At 46.1% G+C, this 16732-nt stretch overlaps 1 protein-coding gene across 3 annotated transcripts in view; it reads right to left on the bottom strand.

The window, feature by feature from the left end:
• The window catches only part of ZSWIM8 (zinc finger SWIM-type containing 8), a 65406-nt gene continuing 48674 nt past the window's right edge, over positions 1-16732 (bottom strand). Inside the window, exons 13-26 of one of the 3 annotated variants that reach the window (XM_068689475.1) lie at positions 15499-15682; positions 14843-14941; positions 13837-13961; positions 12298-12529; positions 11405-11557; positions 10469-10691; positions 9984-10273; positions 9024-9247; positions 8252-8734; positions 7484-7652; positions 4965-5138; positions 3432-3551; positions 2292-2470; positions 1-1037 (exon numbers count right to left, since the gene is read on the bottom strand). In XM_068689475.1, the coding sequence (XP_068545576.1) occupies positions 834-1037; positions 2292-2470; positions 3432-3551; positions 4965-5138; positions 7484-7652; positions 8252-8734; positions 9024-9247; positions 9984-10273; positions 10469-10691; positions 11405-11557; positions 12298-12529; positions 13837-13961; positions 14843-14941; positions 15499-15682 (2859 nt within the window). In that variant the 3' untranslated portion in view covers positions 1-833. The remainder of the gene's footprint in view (positions 1038-2291; positions 2471-3431; positions 3552-4964; positions 5139-7483; positions 7653-8251; positions 8735-9023; positions 9248-9983; positions 10274-10468; positions 10692-11404; positions 11558-12297; positions 12530-13836; positions 13962-14842; positions 14942-15498; positions 15683-16732) is intronic. The other 2 variants (XM_068689476.1, XM_068689477.1) reach the window with 2 other exon arrangements.

Genomic DNA, 16732 nt, shown 5'->3' on the forward strand with positions numbered 1-16732 from the left:
TCAGTCTAAGAAAACGAGTGTTTAATCAGGAAACGAGAAGAGACAAGGGATAAGAAACTGATTACAGGAGAGTAATACCCCAGCCAAAAGAAACACGATTGTACAACTCCGAACGACCAGGATCAAAACGTCCTAAGAGCCAGGAGTGCCCAGTGAGGGACACTCTTGAGAAAGAGCCTGAGCACTTCTGGCAGCCTCCAGGCAGCTCAGAGCAGTCTTGGACTTTGACTGCCCCAGCTCCAGCCTCTGCCAGCAGCAGCTGCTGCAGAAAGCTGCAGAGGTGGCCCCGGCCCTGCTACTCCAGTCTCAGCTTCTCTCAGCAGGAGGTGCTGAAAGGAATGGAGGGAGCACTGGCTGTGCACGGCAGTCCCAGCCTCTCCCAACAGGAGATGGTGTGTGGAGTAAGAGAAGCCCATACAAAAACAAAAAAAAAAAGTTTACATATTTATAAATGCCAAAATAAATATTTAAGACAGACTCCCCCACCCCTCAAACACGTGCGTAATCACACTGCAGACTGCTCGCAGGACAGCCTCCAGGGGCTCAGGGAAAAAAGCAGTGACTACACCACAGGGCAGCCAGCTCGACTTCCTTCTCATTACCTGATGCCTCTGAAGCCTGCAACCCACTGGGAAGGTGGAGGAAGAGCGAGCAAAGCAGAGCGCCAACACGCAACAGTGCTGGAGAGGAATGTTATGGTATAAATACATCAAATCAGTGGTTTCCAACAAGTTAAAACTAAAATAAAAAAGACACCAGAAGGAAGGATGGTGTAAATGGAACTACAACTATGCAGGGCAAAGGGTTGTGTGTCCGTGGAGCTCCGCCCGCTGTCATGGTGAGAAGGTGGTCATTTCCAGAGACACCCTTTGCCACAGCTCCTTTGTCTGCTTGCTGCGCTTTAGGTTCTGGAGAATATCATTAAACTGCATCATGCCCACGGGAGTCAGGCAGAAGGCGCTTCTGGCGCTGCGGATGGCATTCACAAAGTCATCGTAGTCAGCTGGAATGAGATGGATCAGCCGGTGATGGATGTACTGGATGGGAACAGGGAAAAAGCCTTAAGGTATTTGCTCACCACCCGCAAGCTGGTGACATTCTTAGCAGGACTCAAGAGCTCCAAAGGTGATACGTCACGCGCTCACGTTACCCTGCGAGAGGTCCCGAGACTCAGAGGCTCTGACAGAGAGGAGAGTTAGCTCAACAGACAGTAGTGTTGTATCTTACATCCTAACGTGGCCAAGGCAGCTGCTGACCTCAGAGTACCAAATGCACCACACAGCATCAGCAAGCACTCTCTTCTTCATGAGCACCATTTGGTGGCGTAGTACAGAGCAAAAGGGTCAGCTAAAGCTCTGCTCCATTGCCCAGCAGCACCCAGCCCTCACACTGTTCGTTCTGCAGGTTACATGTGGGGACCCGGCACAGTCACTGGACATCATCTGCACTGAGGGGTATGGCAAGAGTGAGGTTTGCACTAAGTTGCTACAGAATACCTCTAGGGCCAGCACTCTGTCGTCACCTGCTACTTCCATCAGTTTATCAACTCAGGCTCCAAAATTGCCAGTCCAGCCTTTGAGAAATCTGTTTCCCTAATGGAGCTCAGTAAAACAGCTCAAGTGAAGAAGCTGTCATTGCCAGAAATACCAGCCAGGTGATAGGACAGCTAACCAAACCTGGACAGCATGTCTACAGAACCACCCTTATGGTCACTTATTCAGAGAAAAGGGTGTATGGAGGGTGTCCTGTTTACACCGTTTTAAGGAACAGGCAGCTGGCTCATGGAAACACATTTATCCTAGTAAAAAACTTGTAAAACCTGAGCTATCTCATCTGTACTGGTAGGTGACCAAGCTACTTCCCCTATTCATGCCAGCACTGGCACACCAGCCAGCCAGGGCTTTGTGATGTCGTGAAGACAGACTACAAAAGAGGAAAGAATAAAAAGGCTAGAAAGAGTTGGATAGGTGTCTTGAAAACAAAGCAAGGAAAAAGTTAAAAGACCTGTGTAGCTCTTGGAGTGAGAAAGAAAGAGGACAGGGAACGTAAAACCACTCCATCCAGTGTGGTGAGTGGCCTTAGAAGAATCAGCAGTGTGGCCCTCTGTATGCAGCCTCCACACAGGCAAGCTGTGCCCGCTGCAGTCCCTGCTGAGGGCGAGGCATGCATCAGGCAGCGCACCAGTTCAGCTACCAGTAACCAAGGCCCCTTCCCCTCTCTGCATGTGCACACGCGGACAGCTCCTGCAGGGCAGGCAGCTTTGCAGGGCAGGAAGACAGACCACAGATTACCTGCAAGTAGGCCTGCTGGCACCTCTGCACCAGCTGGTGGAAGGCTGGGGTGCGCAGGTGGTTGTGCACATGGGCAGGGTTGAGCCGCTGTAGAGCTTCCATGATGATCTCCTGCAGCACGAAAGGGCTCAGCACCCCTTTGGCTGCACCAACACAAAACTGATGCACGTAGTTTACACCTGCACAGGAAGGAGAGGTCAGAACAACGGTGTTAAGGTGAGAGACACTCAAAAAATCATGCACTTCCCAGCAAGAACCTGGACTTGGAACACCTTCTTCTCAGTGTAATGTATCCTCCCAGCAGGCTTAGGGAAGAGTCTAGCAAACTCATGGGGATAAGAGATTATTCTGATGCATCCATCAGGTCTGAGTAGAGACCAAGTACCACTCAGTCACTGATATTCCCAGCTGACCTGTCTTTAAAAAGAGATATGAAAGAAAACTGGTGTGGCAAGGTAACTACAGAGAAAAGAATGCACTGCACCTCCTCCTATCTCTTCCAGCCTCCCATCTAGGAAGCACCTGCAGCACCAGCACCCAAGTCTTGTGGATGCTGGAAGGAGATTCAAGCTTCCCCACTGCTGTCTGCAGTGGAGCTCCCTTGCAGCAGCAGCAGCAGTCATGCCACTAAGCAGGCTGTTTGTAGAGTTGCTTTTAAGTTCTTAGTGCTGATGAAAGAATTAAGAACATAAGAAGGAAAAAAAAAAGATCCAAGATAAAAGTGTAAGTAAAACAAATTCCCCCAAAAAAGGAAAGGAAAACCCAAATGTTTGGTGGGTTAAGCATCTATTCCTATAAAAGGTCTTCACAGAAGGCATAAATGCACACAAAGAAGAAAAGAATACCTCTGAGATAGCGGAAAGGGAAAAGAAAAGGTTATTGTTACAGAATGGAAGTTCTGAGCCCCGTCCAACCCCATGCATCCAGTGCCTCAAAATTCAATAGCAAGCCTACAGAACCCAAAAAAGGGAAGACTGCCAGGGTGAAAGAGCAGCAAGGATCTTCTGAAACCCTCAGAAATGGAATCAGACAGCAGGCTCACCCAGTCTTTGAAGTTCCACTCTTAGGAGAGCTTTTTTCCCCCCCGTGGTCCAAATCCCAAGAAGTGGATTTCTGCTGAAGTACTGCTCTGAGCCTTACCTAACTTTGCAGCTAACCCAAGGAGCCATTTTACATCCTCCGTGTAGGGTGGGCTGCGGGAGAAGTTGTTGGGATGGTCGTTGTGAGCTCTTCGGCCAAGCATCTCCAGAGCCAGCATCCCTGTGAGAGAGGGGCAGCCAGAGTCAAGCAGCACTTCTGCCCTGTAAGACTTAGTCTAGCACTTTACTCACTGCAACACCACCTCATTGGCCTGCCCTTCTCCAGCATAAAATTCCCTGGCTGCAAAAAGTCCACAGAGAAACAGAAGGCCCATCTTGGAGACTGTCACCAAAGGAAGCAGCTGGGTCTGCTCCAGGCTGGGAACGTGCACAGCCATCACAGCTCACAGAGCTGCCAAGAGACGCTCCACTGGGATCTACAGCAGGGTCCAGCTCCAAAGGCTGCACTACAAAAGTTGTCCGGAGAGCAACAGATTTGCTCCAAGTTTTGCAACAGAGAGGCTACTCAAATCAAACTACTTAGCTGCAAAGACAACAGGCCAACAGGGAGCTGCAGTAGCGTCAATCTGCAAACTTTTCACTCATTCTGTTACAGTTCCTCACACAAACTCTCCCATTTAAACAGCTTTAAAATACCGGCAGGTGCTATGTAATGCAAAAGCCTGTCTTGATCTTCCAGATCCTCTTCCCCCATCCCCTATTCTGTTACTTGGGCTATTAAATGCCTTTTATGGCTTACTGCTTACTGCTATGATGCTTCCCATGACATCTGCACCCCTTCCTTACTCAGACTTCCTTCTGACTCAGTACTTCCTTCTCTAGCTTTCAAAAAAAAAAAAACTCAGGCAACATCCAGGCAGTTTTTCTTCCATTTTCTTGCTGTTTCACTTCTTTTGCTGTCCTGCGCTGGCTTTGCTTATCCTAGGAGGCTTCCTCCTCCCTCCCCAAGTACCTGCTGGGTTGGACTGTGACCGTATCTGAGTAGCTCCCTGCAGTCTACGCTCAATGACAAACCCCACGACTGACTGACAGCCCTGTACCAGCGACACTGTAAGGCAGAGACAGTTTCCTCACAACCAGTGTGGCTGTGAGAACACCATTACATCCCCACGCTCCGTGTCAGTCTTCAACAACCTAGTTGGAGAGGCACAGGTCACATCCCTCTGTGCCTCTGAAGACTCAACTGGTGTTAAGTTAGAGGTGTGCCTGCACCATCTGTGAGCAGCAGGAACTGAACTCCACTGTTTCACACTGTCACAACTTCCACAACCACATCCTCAGAACGCCCTCCAGACTCCTTTAGAATACATCAGCTGAGAGGCAAGACTCTTCCCCGTTCTAACCCACTGAGCTTTCTCTTCTACTCTCATAGCTCTCAGCAGCAACTTTTCAACCTTCATAGCAAAGGAGGAAGGATTGCTATGCCTCCCTTATAAACTGGCTTTCCCCAGGTAGCTAGGATGCCATCGCCCCCAACAGGTGCAGTAGCGAATTACCAAACAAGAGTGAAAACCTGCAGCCCTGCCCTGAATCCCTCTGACGGGGCCATAGAAACCCACTTGGCCATCCTTACCAACTCGGTATGCGGAGTGGAGGTAGTGCAGACCCTGGGGGCTCACAGGCTGACTGTGCTGCTCATCCTCGGCAGGAAAACCCCCTGTAACAAGGGAGTTGGGCTGTGAGGACAGAGTTGTCAAGGAAGCCCCCTGAATCGCTGGGAACGTTGATCCTGCATGGACACTTCCTACTGAAGAGAGCAAAACAGCAGCATTAGGACCCACCACCAAGCCTAGGAGAAGGTTTACTTGGGCCGTCATCTCCCTCAACTGACCACCCCCTGCCAATGTACTGTCCTGTTCCCCTAAACAGAACAATACAGCAACTGAAAACCACAGACTTAAAACTGAAATACAAGGGGCTAAGAATATTTCTATTTTATTTGCAAGCAGGGCCTGAAGGGGGTCGATTTACACACTTGCCCATCTCTTCTGCAATATACCATGGACGTGCATATCATCCATGTTTTACATGTAAATAGAGGTATTGACTCCAAGGCCTTTGCTATTACTAAATGATGTTTGGTTCTGATTTCTTGTCTACGGAAACACACACGTGCACATCTACATCTGATGTGAAACTGCTGAGGAAAATCCCTGAGCCAGAACAGTATTAAGTCTCTCAAAGAAAGTCTAACATTGCAAAGTTCTTCCACTCCTGTTTAAGTCAGCTATGACTCCATCCAGATACTATGTGGGAAGAACATTACTGGAGGCTAGCTTCCAATCAAACCTTGTAAAGAACAGCTGTTGCACACACTGGCAGCAGTTATCTACAGTAAAAACTGCAAGGGAACTTGAGAAGGTTCTGTCACGTTCAGACAGTGAACTAATATGGGCAAATTCAAGGGAAATCACAGGAAAACCCATTACACATTGTACTACACAAGCTTGTATAGACAGCAGCTAACACTGAGCCAGTAAGCTGTATTCTGACAAGGGACTCGAGTTAATCTTTCTCTCTCAAGAAAGGCATGGAGAAGGAAAAACAAGGTTTTCTTGAGCATTTCAGAGCAGAGATGCTATTAGGTGGGTGCACATTGCCACTTGTATTTCACAGGTTCTCTGTGGTACTATTACACCATGGTAGTGGTAGTTCTCATGTGGTGCTACTACACATTTGGGCAATGCTCCAAATTCTGATTTCTCTCTTCCCCTGACCCCTCCAACATTTTTTTTAATGTTTACTAGTGAACAGCTGAATAACTGAGAACAATGTGCCTCCCAGGACAGATCTGTCTGACCTCCTCAGCCAAGCAAACACACAGTGCCAAACAATCCACAAAGTGGGGCAAAATCCACGCTGCATTTGACGTCTGGCCGAGGAGAAAAACCCACAAGAATGAGCTAAGCTGAACTGTTGCCAGAGCCTGAGCGTCACCATGTGCCTATGTACTCCAGGAACAGCAAAACCGTATTTTAAGAATTGAAAACAAGTTTCTGAAAACCATAAACAATGGCAAGTGGGAAGGGTGGGGTTGTTTTATTCTTTTGTTAGTGTAAGTGCTCTAGGATTAGTTAACACTTCTAGAAGATTCATAACTCTTACAGAAATGGCTTCTCATTGCTAAGAGTCACAGCATCAGCCTAGGACTAAGGCTGTCAGCAAAAGATACTCTTTATATCCTGAGGCCTTCAGGACTCTTGTATTTCCTTTTGCGGTGTCTTTTGGCATTGAAATTAAAGATAGCGCGCTTAAAAGTAACTGAAAAGGAATCCCCTTTCTCTTGATAATCTGGATATGAAGGAGGCCAGCACATCTCTTAAGTGTTTTCCCATATGCCAAGTTTTTAGAACCTAGTGAGTTGCAACACACTGATAGATAAACAAATTCATAAACAGACACATCATAGCCACTGCAGTTAGGGCATAACAGAGCCTGGGTCCAACCACAACTTGCTAGTGCAGAACCCCGTGGCAATGAGAACACGTCCACAACTCAGTCAACATATGCTGTTCCAGTGCTGCTCACTGCCTGATGATCTCCACCACCACTCAAGCCCCAACACAACGTGTGAGCAGTCGTTCAGACTGCCATTGCCATGACTGCCAAAACATCTGTCCTCTCTACAGAGGTTCCACGTTTCAGGTACCGGCTGCCTCAAATTCCTCAGGGCATGAAAGACACCTATTAATGCTACTGCCTGTTCATCTGATCCAAAGGAACCACTGCTCAAGATCATCTATGCTCACCTTGTCTTGAGGAGAGGCTGCTGAGGGGGAAAAAAATAACAAAGAGGGCTAAAGCTCTAGCAAGTTAGAGGTCAGAAGGGCCAGGACACCTCCAAACAGAGAGCTCAGTACTGGAAACGTATCTACACAGAAATTAAAGCTCCACTAGCTGAATCAGGCCCCATAATGAACCAGTACCCCTGAGCATGCACATCTTTAGGCTGGGGTGGATTTGTTCAGAACTTCTCAGAGCAATAACTCTGGTGCCAACCAACCAATGTTGGTGAGGAGCAGGACGTGGCTGGGGTACAGCTGTGAGGCTGTACCTCCTATGCTACGCCCAGTCCAGGGCTGTAACACTTACTCGCTACATTGGAAGACAGTGACAGTCCCGTCTCGCTGTGATAGGGATGCACCGCAATCTGCGTCATGGATGGGACTGGCACACCAGGGAATGACACTGCTGTAGCTGCCAGTGATGGCGTTGTTACCGAGTAAGGGTATTGAGCTCCTATGAACGCTGGATGGACACCCTAAAAAAGAAGATGAGCAACAGTCATGTCTACTCTATTTGACCATTTAGAAGTTCAAAACATGATGTCCCCACACAAAACCCAGAGCATGGGAAATCCAATCGTACAAGGAGGAGGAAGCTCAGTAAGCAGCACAGTAACTAACTTGCACCACATGACTATTACATCTGCTTGCTCTTCCTCCATTTAAATCTAATCTTTCCACAAACACATTCCAAGAACTTTCAAAAATAGGCAGAGGTTAAAATAACTTTTTTTAATTTTCCCTCTGTAGTTTCTATGTAGTGTCAAGATGACAAACTTTCTGTCAAGTGCCTTGCATATTCTGAGAAACTATAGGGCAATTAAAATTAAAAACTAGTGATATGTTATCTTTTGCTTTTTCCTGAGACATTACACGCGCCCACAGAAGGCTCCTTATCACCTCAAAAGCCAAGCTGGGAAGTCTAAATAGGTATCACAAATCAGCAAGTAAGTGAGCACAGAAGCCAGATCTCAAGCCACAGCAGGTCCTGCCCCACACTCTCCCCAGCCACAGATACTTCTGGCAGCAGTCACACAAAATTACTGTAAATAAACAAGCTACAGGCAAAACTCACCTGCGGGTATGCTGAGCCAGGCACTGGGAAGACAGCTGGACGCGGCATGTGCTGGATAGTGTGTCCGATATACTGGGGATTACAGGGAATGTGAGTCTGAAGGGTGGTGTAGGGGTGGAGGCCCTGCGTGTGTGTGTGCGCCATCGCCGGCCCTGCCATTGTGTGCTGCTGGTACATGGTTGACCCCACAGAGATCACTGGCATGACCGTTGCTGCTGCAGTCACTGCAGCTGCTACTGTTACAGTGGTCGGCTCAGTGGTCACCCGGTTGTCTGTCAACCCTCGTGTTGTTTCGGAGGCAGCCCGTGCACCGCTGGCGCTGCAGCCCGTGGCGCCTTCTCTCTGGGCCGGGGTCCCACCGACAGTCTGTTCATACAGCCAGTACCACTGGTGCGCTACTTCAAAGAGGACTTCTGGGTACACGCCACCTCCCTTCGCTGCCTCTTCTACTGCCATGCAGGCCTTTTCCAGCATCAGATTGTCCTGAGGGTGGTGAGAAAAAAGCAAAACCAGAGGTGAAGTGAAGAATGCAAACCCAGAAACAGAGGGCAAAACTACAAGCAGAGAGAAGTACAAGGCACTCTAAAATGACTGATGCTAAGGGGAGCAGCTAGATCACAACTATGCAGCAGAATAACCTCAGCTATTTATTAAGACAAACCCACAGAAATAAGACTAGGGCTATCCAGTAGCAGAGAGGGGCCCCCAAGTAACAGTATGTCCCTGATGCTGGCAGTCAGCTTGTGCTAGGTGGCCCCGATGCAATGCTCACCTGTTCCTTGCACTGCACCAGAGCCCTCTGGATCTCATTTGGGTTCAGGGCATGGGCATGGGGCAGGCAGCTGAGCGCCAGTTCAGCAGCCGCCCGCACCATGTTGGAGTCTCTGGCCCGCGAGGCTCTGTCTGCCAACGATGCCACCTCTGGGGGGGTCAGATGTCCATCCCAACACTCCACCAAGATGTTCAAGGCTGCGCTACCAATCTCCATAGCCTGCCCTAAGAGTACAAGAGAAGACTCTCACACTACTGACCGTACCCAACAAAATTCCTGCCAGCTCTCCCTCAAAAGGAGATGCACTCATTACTTCCTTCAGTACCAGCAACAGAGCCCAGTCACTCTTCTCACACTTCAAGTCAAATGTAGGCTCTTCCTCCCAAAACGCAGGGCAGGGAAGAGCTCTTGATAAGCCAGCAGAAAGTGAGGGTGCCATAATCAAAGTTAAGCTAAAGATGCATTTCAAACAGTGAGAGGAACTTGCTATAGTTGATTTTAGTACCCAGAAACCACAGCCTGGACTCTTGCTCTATTTCTCTCATGTCAGGAAAACGTGAATTTTCAAAGGTGTGTTTTTCAGGCTCTGGAAACCATGTGGGTAGAAAGCAGGCAGTAGGTCTGGGTACAAACAGGGAGGAGGAAAGTGAAATGCTGAACACAGTCAAAGAGCACACTCAAACTTGACAAATATCTTTCTCTTTGGCAGACCCCCAAAGGATAGGTTAAAACCAGTCTGTGTACCTCCCTTTCCAAAAACCTTCTGAGAAAGGTCTGTGGCTCGGAGGACTGAAGCAAAACACTGTGTATGTAAATCGCTGGTGCTCAGCTTGTGCTGCCAGCTGTGCCAGCAGCTTACACAACTCCCATAGCACATCATCATCATCACATTTGGGAATAAGCTCGTCCCCCACCCCTTCCTGCCCAAAAGCAAGCTTCCCGATGAAGTTCTGCTGTAACCTGTGATCCAGGAGACATGGGAGGAGTAAGTTCGAGAAAGCCAGTTGGGGGACACGAAGTTGTGCAGCCCTAGCGCATACAGCCCGATCTCAAAGGCGCAGAGGTGAAGGTTGCGGTGTGGTCCCTGGTGCCCACCACTGGAGGAAGGGTGGGTGAAGATGGAGGTACTGCTGTTTCCACCAGCTTTGATGAGGACTGTCTTGGCCAATTCAAAGTAGAAGTGAGCAGCTGCCTCTGACGGCTGGTTTGGAACATGAGGAGCATGGCTCTCCAGCCGCCTCCCTTTATACCTAGGGGAAAGGCACAGAGGAAACTTTCAGATAGCAACAATATTCCAAGTTCACTAACTTGGGTGCGGAGTTCCTATTTTAGGGTCCAGAGGAGACAAAGCAAACTCTCCCAAGGAAGTACTTCCTGATGCACACACGCCAGTTCTCTGACATCAGGCCTAGAGGTTGATTCTGTGCAGTGACACCACTCATTACCTGCCAACTTCCACAGTCTTTGCACGGGCTCCCCCACTGGCTCTCCTACTGCCACTGGAAGAGGAAGATCCCAGCGAATCACTCGAAGAACTGCTGATACTGTCACTGTCCTGTCCTCTGCCCCACGATGTTGTTGCCCACCCCCCACGTAGTGGTCGCCGACTGAGCGTTGGAGAACTGTCAGAGGTGGTTTCAGGAGCGCTGCTGTCAATGCTAGCCATGCCTACAACACCAGAACAAACACAGTACAGTCAGCAGGTAAACTTCTACCCACATCACCTACAGTCCCAACTAAGATCAGTCATGTCAGTGAGCATTTAACTTTGCAAACTAAAAGAGATTAAATCAGCCAGTTTGGCCACAGATAGCACTGACGTTTTACAGTTCTTGGACTAAAAAGCAGAACAGTCCAAGAACAATGTGTTTATTTCCTCCTTCGCATCGTCCCAGCCCCTCACTCCATCTGCCAAGCTTTATGGCAGAGTATAACAACAAGAAACAAATATACATACAAAGTTAGGTTCTACAGGTACCCTGCTGCAGAATTTATACAAAGATTTTTCATATCCTCTAGCCTCTAACTTACACCCTTCTGAAGAGGAGTGTGAGAGGCAGCAACTCCTCTGAATTTGTTTCTGTACACAGGAGGACAGTGCTCTGCTCCCAGAGCCCAACAAACATTCTGTTCCAGATACCTAATCTATCACCCGGAGTACAGCTGCTGTGAGAAAAGTATGCACATGGTAAACTGCAATTCAGAAAAAGGTGGGGAGGAAATCTATGGATCAAAACCTGTTCTGCCATACCAAACATCTCAGAGACAATCCTGTAGTACAGGAAAGGCTGAAAAGTGGAATGAAGTAGCAAGGGAACAACTGAAACCCCAGAGCAATGCCTAGCACGGCACTAGATGCTGTACGAATTGTCAGTTCCTACCTGTGTGTTTCTTCTTCTGTCTAACAGGTGAACCCCAGCATCTCCCGTTGTATCCACCTCGGTTTCCAAGGGCCAGACGACTGGGCACCTTTCCCTCTTGCTTCAGGACAGCAGACTCACCAGCTGGCTCACAGGGGGGCCTCTGAGAGCTCTCTGCATAAACAGGACAGTGACATGGTAAACATTATGGTTTGTTTCTGCATCTCTAAAACCAGATGTGGTCACTTCAGAAGTATAAATATGAAAAGAGTAATGCATTTTTAAAATGAGTGGTATTTATGAATAGGATTATCTCAATTTTCTTTCTTTATTAAGCATTTCATCAGATACCAGGCCAAGAACACTTAAGCTTAAATCAAGATTTGGAAAATTTGCTGCAATTGTGGACAAAGTTTTACAAGAAAAATGCTCCAGCAACCCTAACCTTATTGCATTTATCCTCAGTCATAACTGATCTTTTTGGGAACAGTTAAGAGAGCATCCACTTTCCAACAGATGTAATGCTTGCCAACGAAGAGCAAGCACAGATGGAAGAAAATCACACCCCATTTATCTCCTCTAATGACCTTCAGCAATCTTAGTTATTTATTTTGCATGAAGGCACCTGACTCAGTATGTGACTTTTTGAACACTGCACCTCTGATACAAACCTAAAAGATGGAAACACGGTAGTTTCATGGTAACTGGCTTACACAGCTGGGTCAAGATAGGAAAGCCTGAAAATTAGCTTGAATTTCTACATGAGTACAGAAATGGATTCAGCCAAACAACAGAGGAATGACAGTCTAGTAACTACCAAGCAGCCAGATGGTAACATAAAGTACATAAAGTCACTCTGACTACTTCTCAATACAGACAAGAACATAGCATAGCCCTTATAAATCACATCTTACCCTGTGCACTCTTCTCCACAAAGTTCTCAGGACTGCTCTGGACTGCTGGGCTTACACCAGGTTGCTGAGTGACAGAAGTCCCTGGAAGCTGCTGGATAGCTGCAGTGGACTGGGCTGCATGTTTGGAAGGAGATTTTTGATTTGCTACTGTAGGCTTGCTGGAGGAGTAGAAGGAACTCAGAGTCTGTGGCTTGTGAGTCTGACTCTCTCTGTCCAGGAGCTTGTCTAAAATCTTTAACAGCAAGGAAAAAACAAAGAAGAGCTTTCCAGGCAGGTAAGAGAACAGGCATTACACTACAAAATAGTGGGAAAGTATCAAACCAACTTCCAGGTGGACAACAAACTCCATTTGGTTGGAGAAAAATGATTCCTGCTTTCAAGAGAATAAACATCTTCTTGCACTAAACATCACCTATGCACAGTTGACAGCCATGTGGCCTGCACTGCTGAGGAAGCAATGCTTCATTTGTACTCAGTATTATCCCCCTTTTCACTTCAAAAAGCCATTGGCTTTATTTGGAAAGCATCCAAAACTCACAATACAGAAGTAATTCTGGCACATCAAGGACAGAACAGAGGACTCTATATTTAGTGCCAGTCATTATATGTTCTTGTTTAAGTCACTAAAATTCCGTGCTCATCATCCAAAAAACCCCATCATACCATTACTGAGGAACTGGCAAAGCTTTTTTAGATTTTCAAACACTAGAGAAATTGTTTTCCACTAATCTACAGTAACACTTTCTTATCCTTATTAATTACAGAATCGGGGAACAAGGCATGACCATGTATTTTAGGCTTGTCCGTTTCTACTGTTCACTTTCTACATGAAATAAACATCATGAGTGTGACAGAGCACTTATTTTTAATATTTAGTATCACAGTCTCCCTGTTATTCACTATAGCAGAGAAGACTAGCAAAAGAGCTTCTCCTTTAGGAGACAGAAAGACATTAATCATATTCTTTCCGGGTAGAAGTGCTTCTGAGTATAAAGTATTAAAAAAAATAATCCTGAAGCTTCAGCAGTTTTTGGTATTTTTGTTTTTCCTTTGGGGCATGGGGTGGGGAGGAGGGGCAGAACGGTACTCTCTCTTGTATGGAAAATTAAGGCACAGGTGGATTGAACTTGTAAATAGAAGAGGTGAGAGATTAACAAACAAAGGTTTTGCTAGATACACTGTTCAGCAAGGCAACATCCCTGCAGCAAAACAGAATCAATCCCCATACAACACACAGAGAGCACACGGAAAGCCCCTGGGACAAAGGACTTGTTTAGCAGGTAAGCGAAAGCGTTAAATACAGTCAGAAAGCATCCCTCAGCTGGAGCTTAAGAAGCCTTTGGTAAGAGTGCCTCTTCCAGGCCAATGCGCACTGTGCAGTCAGATTTTGCATCAGTGAGACAAGAAAAACACAATGTGGCTTGTAAACCATCAGTACATGACATAGCGACTTATGCTTACTGGAAAACTCTGCAATCCATCAAAATCCAAACATGGTTTGCTCTGCACCTCCCTCTCCCCTTTTAAAGGGAGGCTCACCTTCTTCAGCTTAGACTGATCATCCTTGTAAGTAATCATCAGGGCTAGTGCCAGATCACCTTTCTCCCTTCGGGTGCCTTCACACAACAGAGGATGTTCTGCTTCACTGACAGTTGTCTTCATGCCTACAGGCCAGAAAAGAGAGGGATGAAAAGACAAGTGAGCCCATGGGACTACACCACATCCTTAGCACTAGATATACACCTCAGACTATTTTATTCACCTCACTGTCAGGCAAAAGAAGAATTTTACCTATTCTACTGTTAACTTCAAAAACAGGTCATGAATAAACAGGAGCTGCTGTCTGTCCCCAGAATGCTCAGCTTGCTACAAGCGTCAGAGCAACCTGATCATAATATGCCATGAAAAAGAGCCCAGGTAAGTCCACTTCATCTTGAAATAAACTTTTCCAGTTTCTGCAGGTGTTACAGGCCAGCATTCCCTCACCATACAGAACTCATCTTTGCCCTTTCAGATAGGAGGCAACAGAGGGACAGGCCTTGTTTAACCCGTTCTACTCCTTCTTTTGCATGCAGCTTTAAAACAGGCATATACTATTATCAACATAATACATATAACCACCGCTTTGTTGCTGAAGCTGCTAAATGAGAGGCAGGAACCCAGTACATGATAATACTTGAGAGTACTTCTGCTAGTCTTTCACCATCTTTGTCTAACCTCTTCTGAAATGATTGCCTTTTGTTCTTTGAAACTACCCATCTCCATCAAAGCCTAGGCAATACTTCTTCCACAACAAAAGAGAAAGAAAGCTAAACTACACTCACTGCTTTAACATTCAAGTTCCTGTCCCATATCACCCCTCCATTTTTTACAGCTTTGCAAAGACACCTCAAATCTGATGTACAGAATTTTTCTGCATCTTGTTCTGATAAACTGTGCAAACCTTTAATTTTTGTACCAAACTGGAATAATCTCTCACCATCCAAAATGAGGCAGGATGCAGAACATGGATGAGGAAAAAACTTATATTGTAAAAGATTCTTACCAAGAGCAGCAACAGCTGCTTCAAAACCAAGCTCTTCATCTCCAGGCATTTCATTATTCCAATTACGACTTGGGGGTCTACAACCTGTAGGAGAAACCACTGAAAGGAGACAAGAGAATTAATGCTCAGCTTTCAGAACTAGGACCTCAGGGCAAAAGCTATTTCTGAACTCTCTGAATTTGCAGAGCTTCCAGTGGTCCTATTCCTAATCCTTTTATCAGTTCCAGAATCACATCACTGCCTTGTTCCCCCCCCCAACACACACACACTTTCTCTCTCTAAACTCAGAAGCCTCCAAACTAGCCAGGTATATGCCAAGTAAGTCATGTAATCCAACACTGTTGGGTTCTTTTTTTTAAATACTAGATTCATATTATCTTCCTCTGAATATAACCAGCATAAGAGCAGAAAAGTTAATCATTTTAACTATTTTACAAAAGCACACAAACAGTGCTGAAATATGCTAAGTTTCAAATGTAGGCAGAAGGAGAGAGAATTCTTATCTCCAGAGAAACATGGAAGGAAGAACAAGCAACAGTGTGGGAAGAATCACGATTAGGTTGCCTTATCCTGGAGACAGTTTCTCTTTGAAATCCTCTCAAGACCTGGAATCTCAGAAGGTTCCCTTTGCACATTCAAACCAATGCAGACAGTACCTGGAGTGCACAGGACATCAAATATAAAGCTAGCCAACATAAGAGGCAGGACTGGACGATAATCACATAATGTTCCTTCTCGGAGTTCTTCAGCTCTTCCTCGAATAGTATTCATCTCATTAGTGACCAAGGGAATCTTCTTCAAGAGAGCTACAATCTCAGACTCCTGATAAGCCAGCTTCACCTGGTTAGTATCCACAAAGAAAGAGAAGAAGGTGTCATCAGCGCCATTCTTCCCTATGCATATGTTGAAGTAAAACGATAGTATTGGATTATTGAATTACAATAGCTCTTAGCACCCAAGCCACCTTAACCATTCCCTCCGCAGTGAACACAGACATTCAAGTTTAATGCAAGTCTTGCCTCAGATTTATGCACAACCTCTGTTTTTACTCAAATTATTCATTCTTGAGCTGCATACAGAAAAATGCATCAGCTTTCATAGGAACATCAGGAGAAGTATTTGGCTAAGTCCCCGGAAAAGATGACTCACAATTATAGGAAAAAGCATGCTAAGTTAAGTAATACACCCATTAGAGACGAGGGATTGATTAGCAGCTGAATGGCATGGGGTGACATCGATGTGTATTAGCACACCAGGATGAAGACCTACTACATTTCACTACCCTGTGTCATTCCTGCATTCTCTCCATTTTTAACGTGTGAAAGTGATTGTTTTCTCTGCAACAGCTTGGGTAGCTAGTGACTGCCAATCTCACACTTAATCTTCTAATCAGACTGTAAGAAGTAGAGATAATCAGTGGAACAAGTGTACTTGGTGGATTACTAGCAATAATACACATCTCCAGGGACTGCTCAATCCTGCAAGGTGGCTGCAAATCACATAGACAAGGTCTTAATTGGACACTTCTCTTTCTAAACAGGAAGCCTAGCAGTAATCAGGCAGTGTCCAAAACAATATGCCTGCGCTGTGCACGTGCTCACAGGCCAACAAATGAAGTATCAGGTAAAGCAACAGTTTTCAAACATGAAACAATTACTCCAGTTCACCCTAAGGAATACACTTCAAACCACTTCACCAACACAAATACATACAATTCAGTTTACAAATGTCTTTTTCTTCCCTAGATTAGCTAATAAAACTGGAAACGTACATGTGTTTGAGATAACAACAACTAAACTGCTCCAATTGAAATAAAATATTCATAGAAGATATTGCCCTCATTTATTGTTCTCACATCTGTAACTTTGTTGAAATCATAGGCCTTTTGGC

Source organism: Anas acuta, chromosome 7 (assembly GCF_963932015.1).
Source record: "Anas acuta chromosome 7, bAnaAcu1.1, whole genome shotgun sequence".
NCBI lineage: Eukaryota > Metazoa > Chordata > Aves > Anseriformes > Anatidae > Anas > Anas acuta.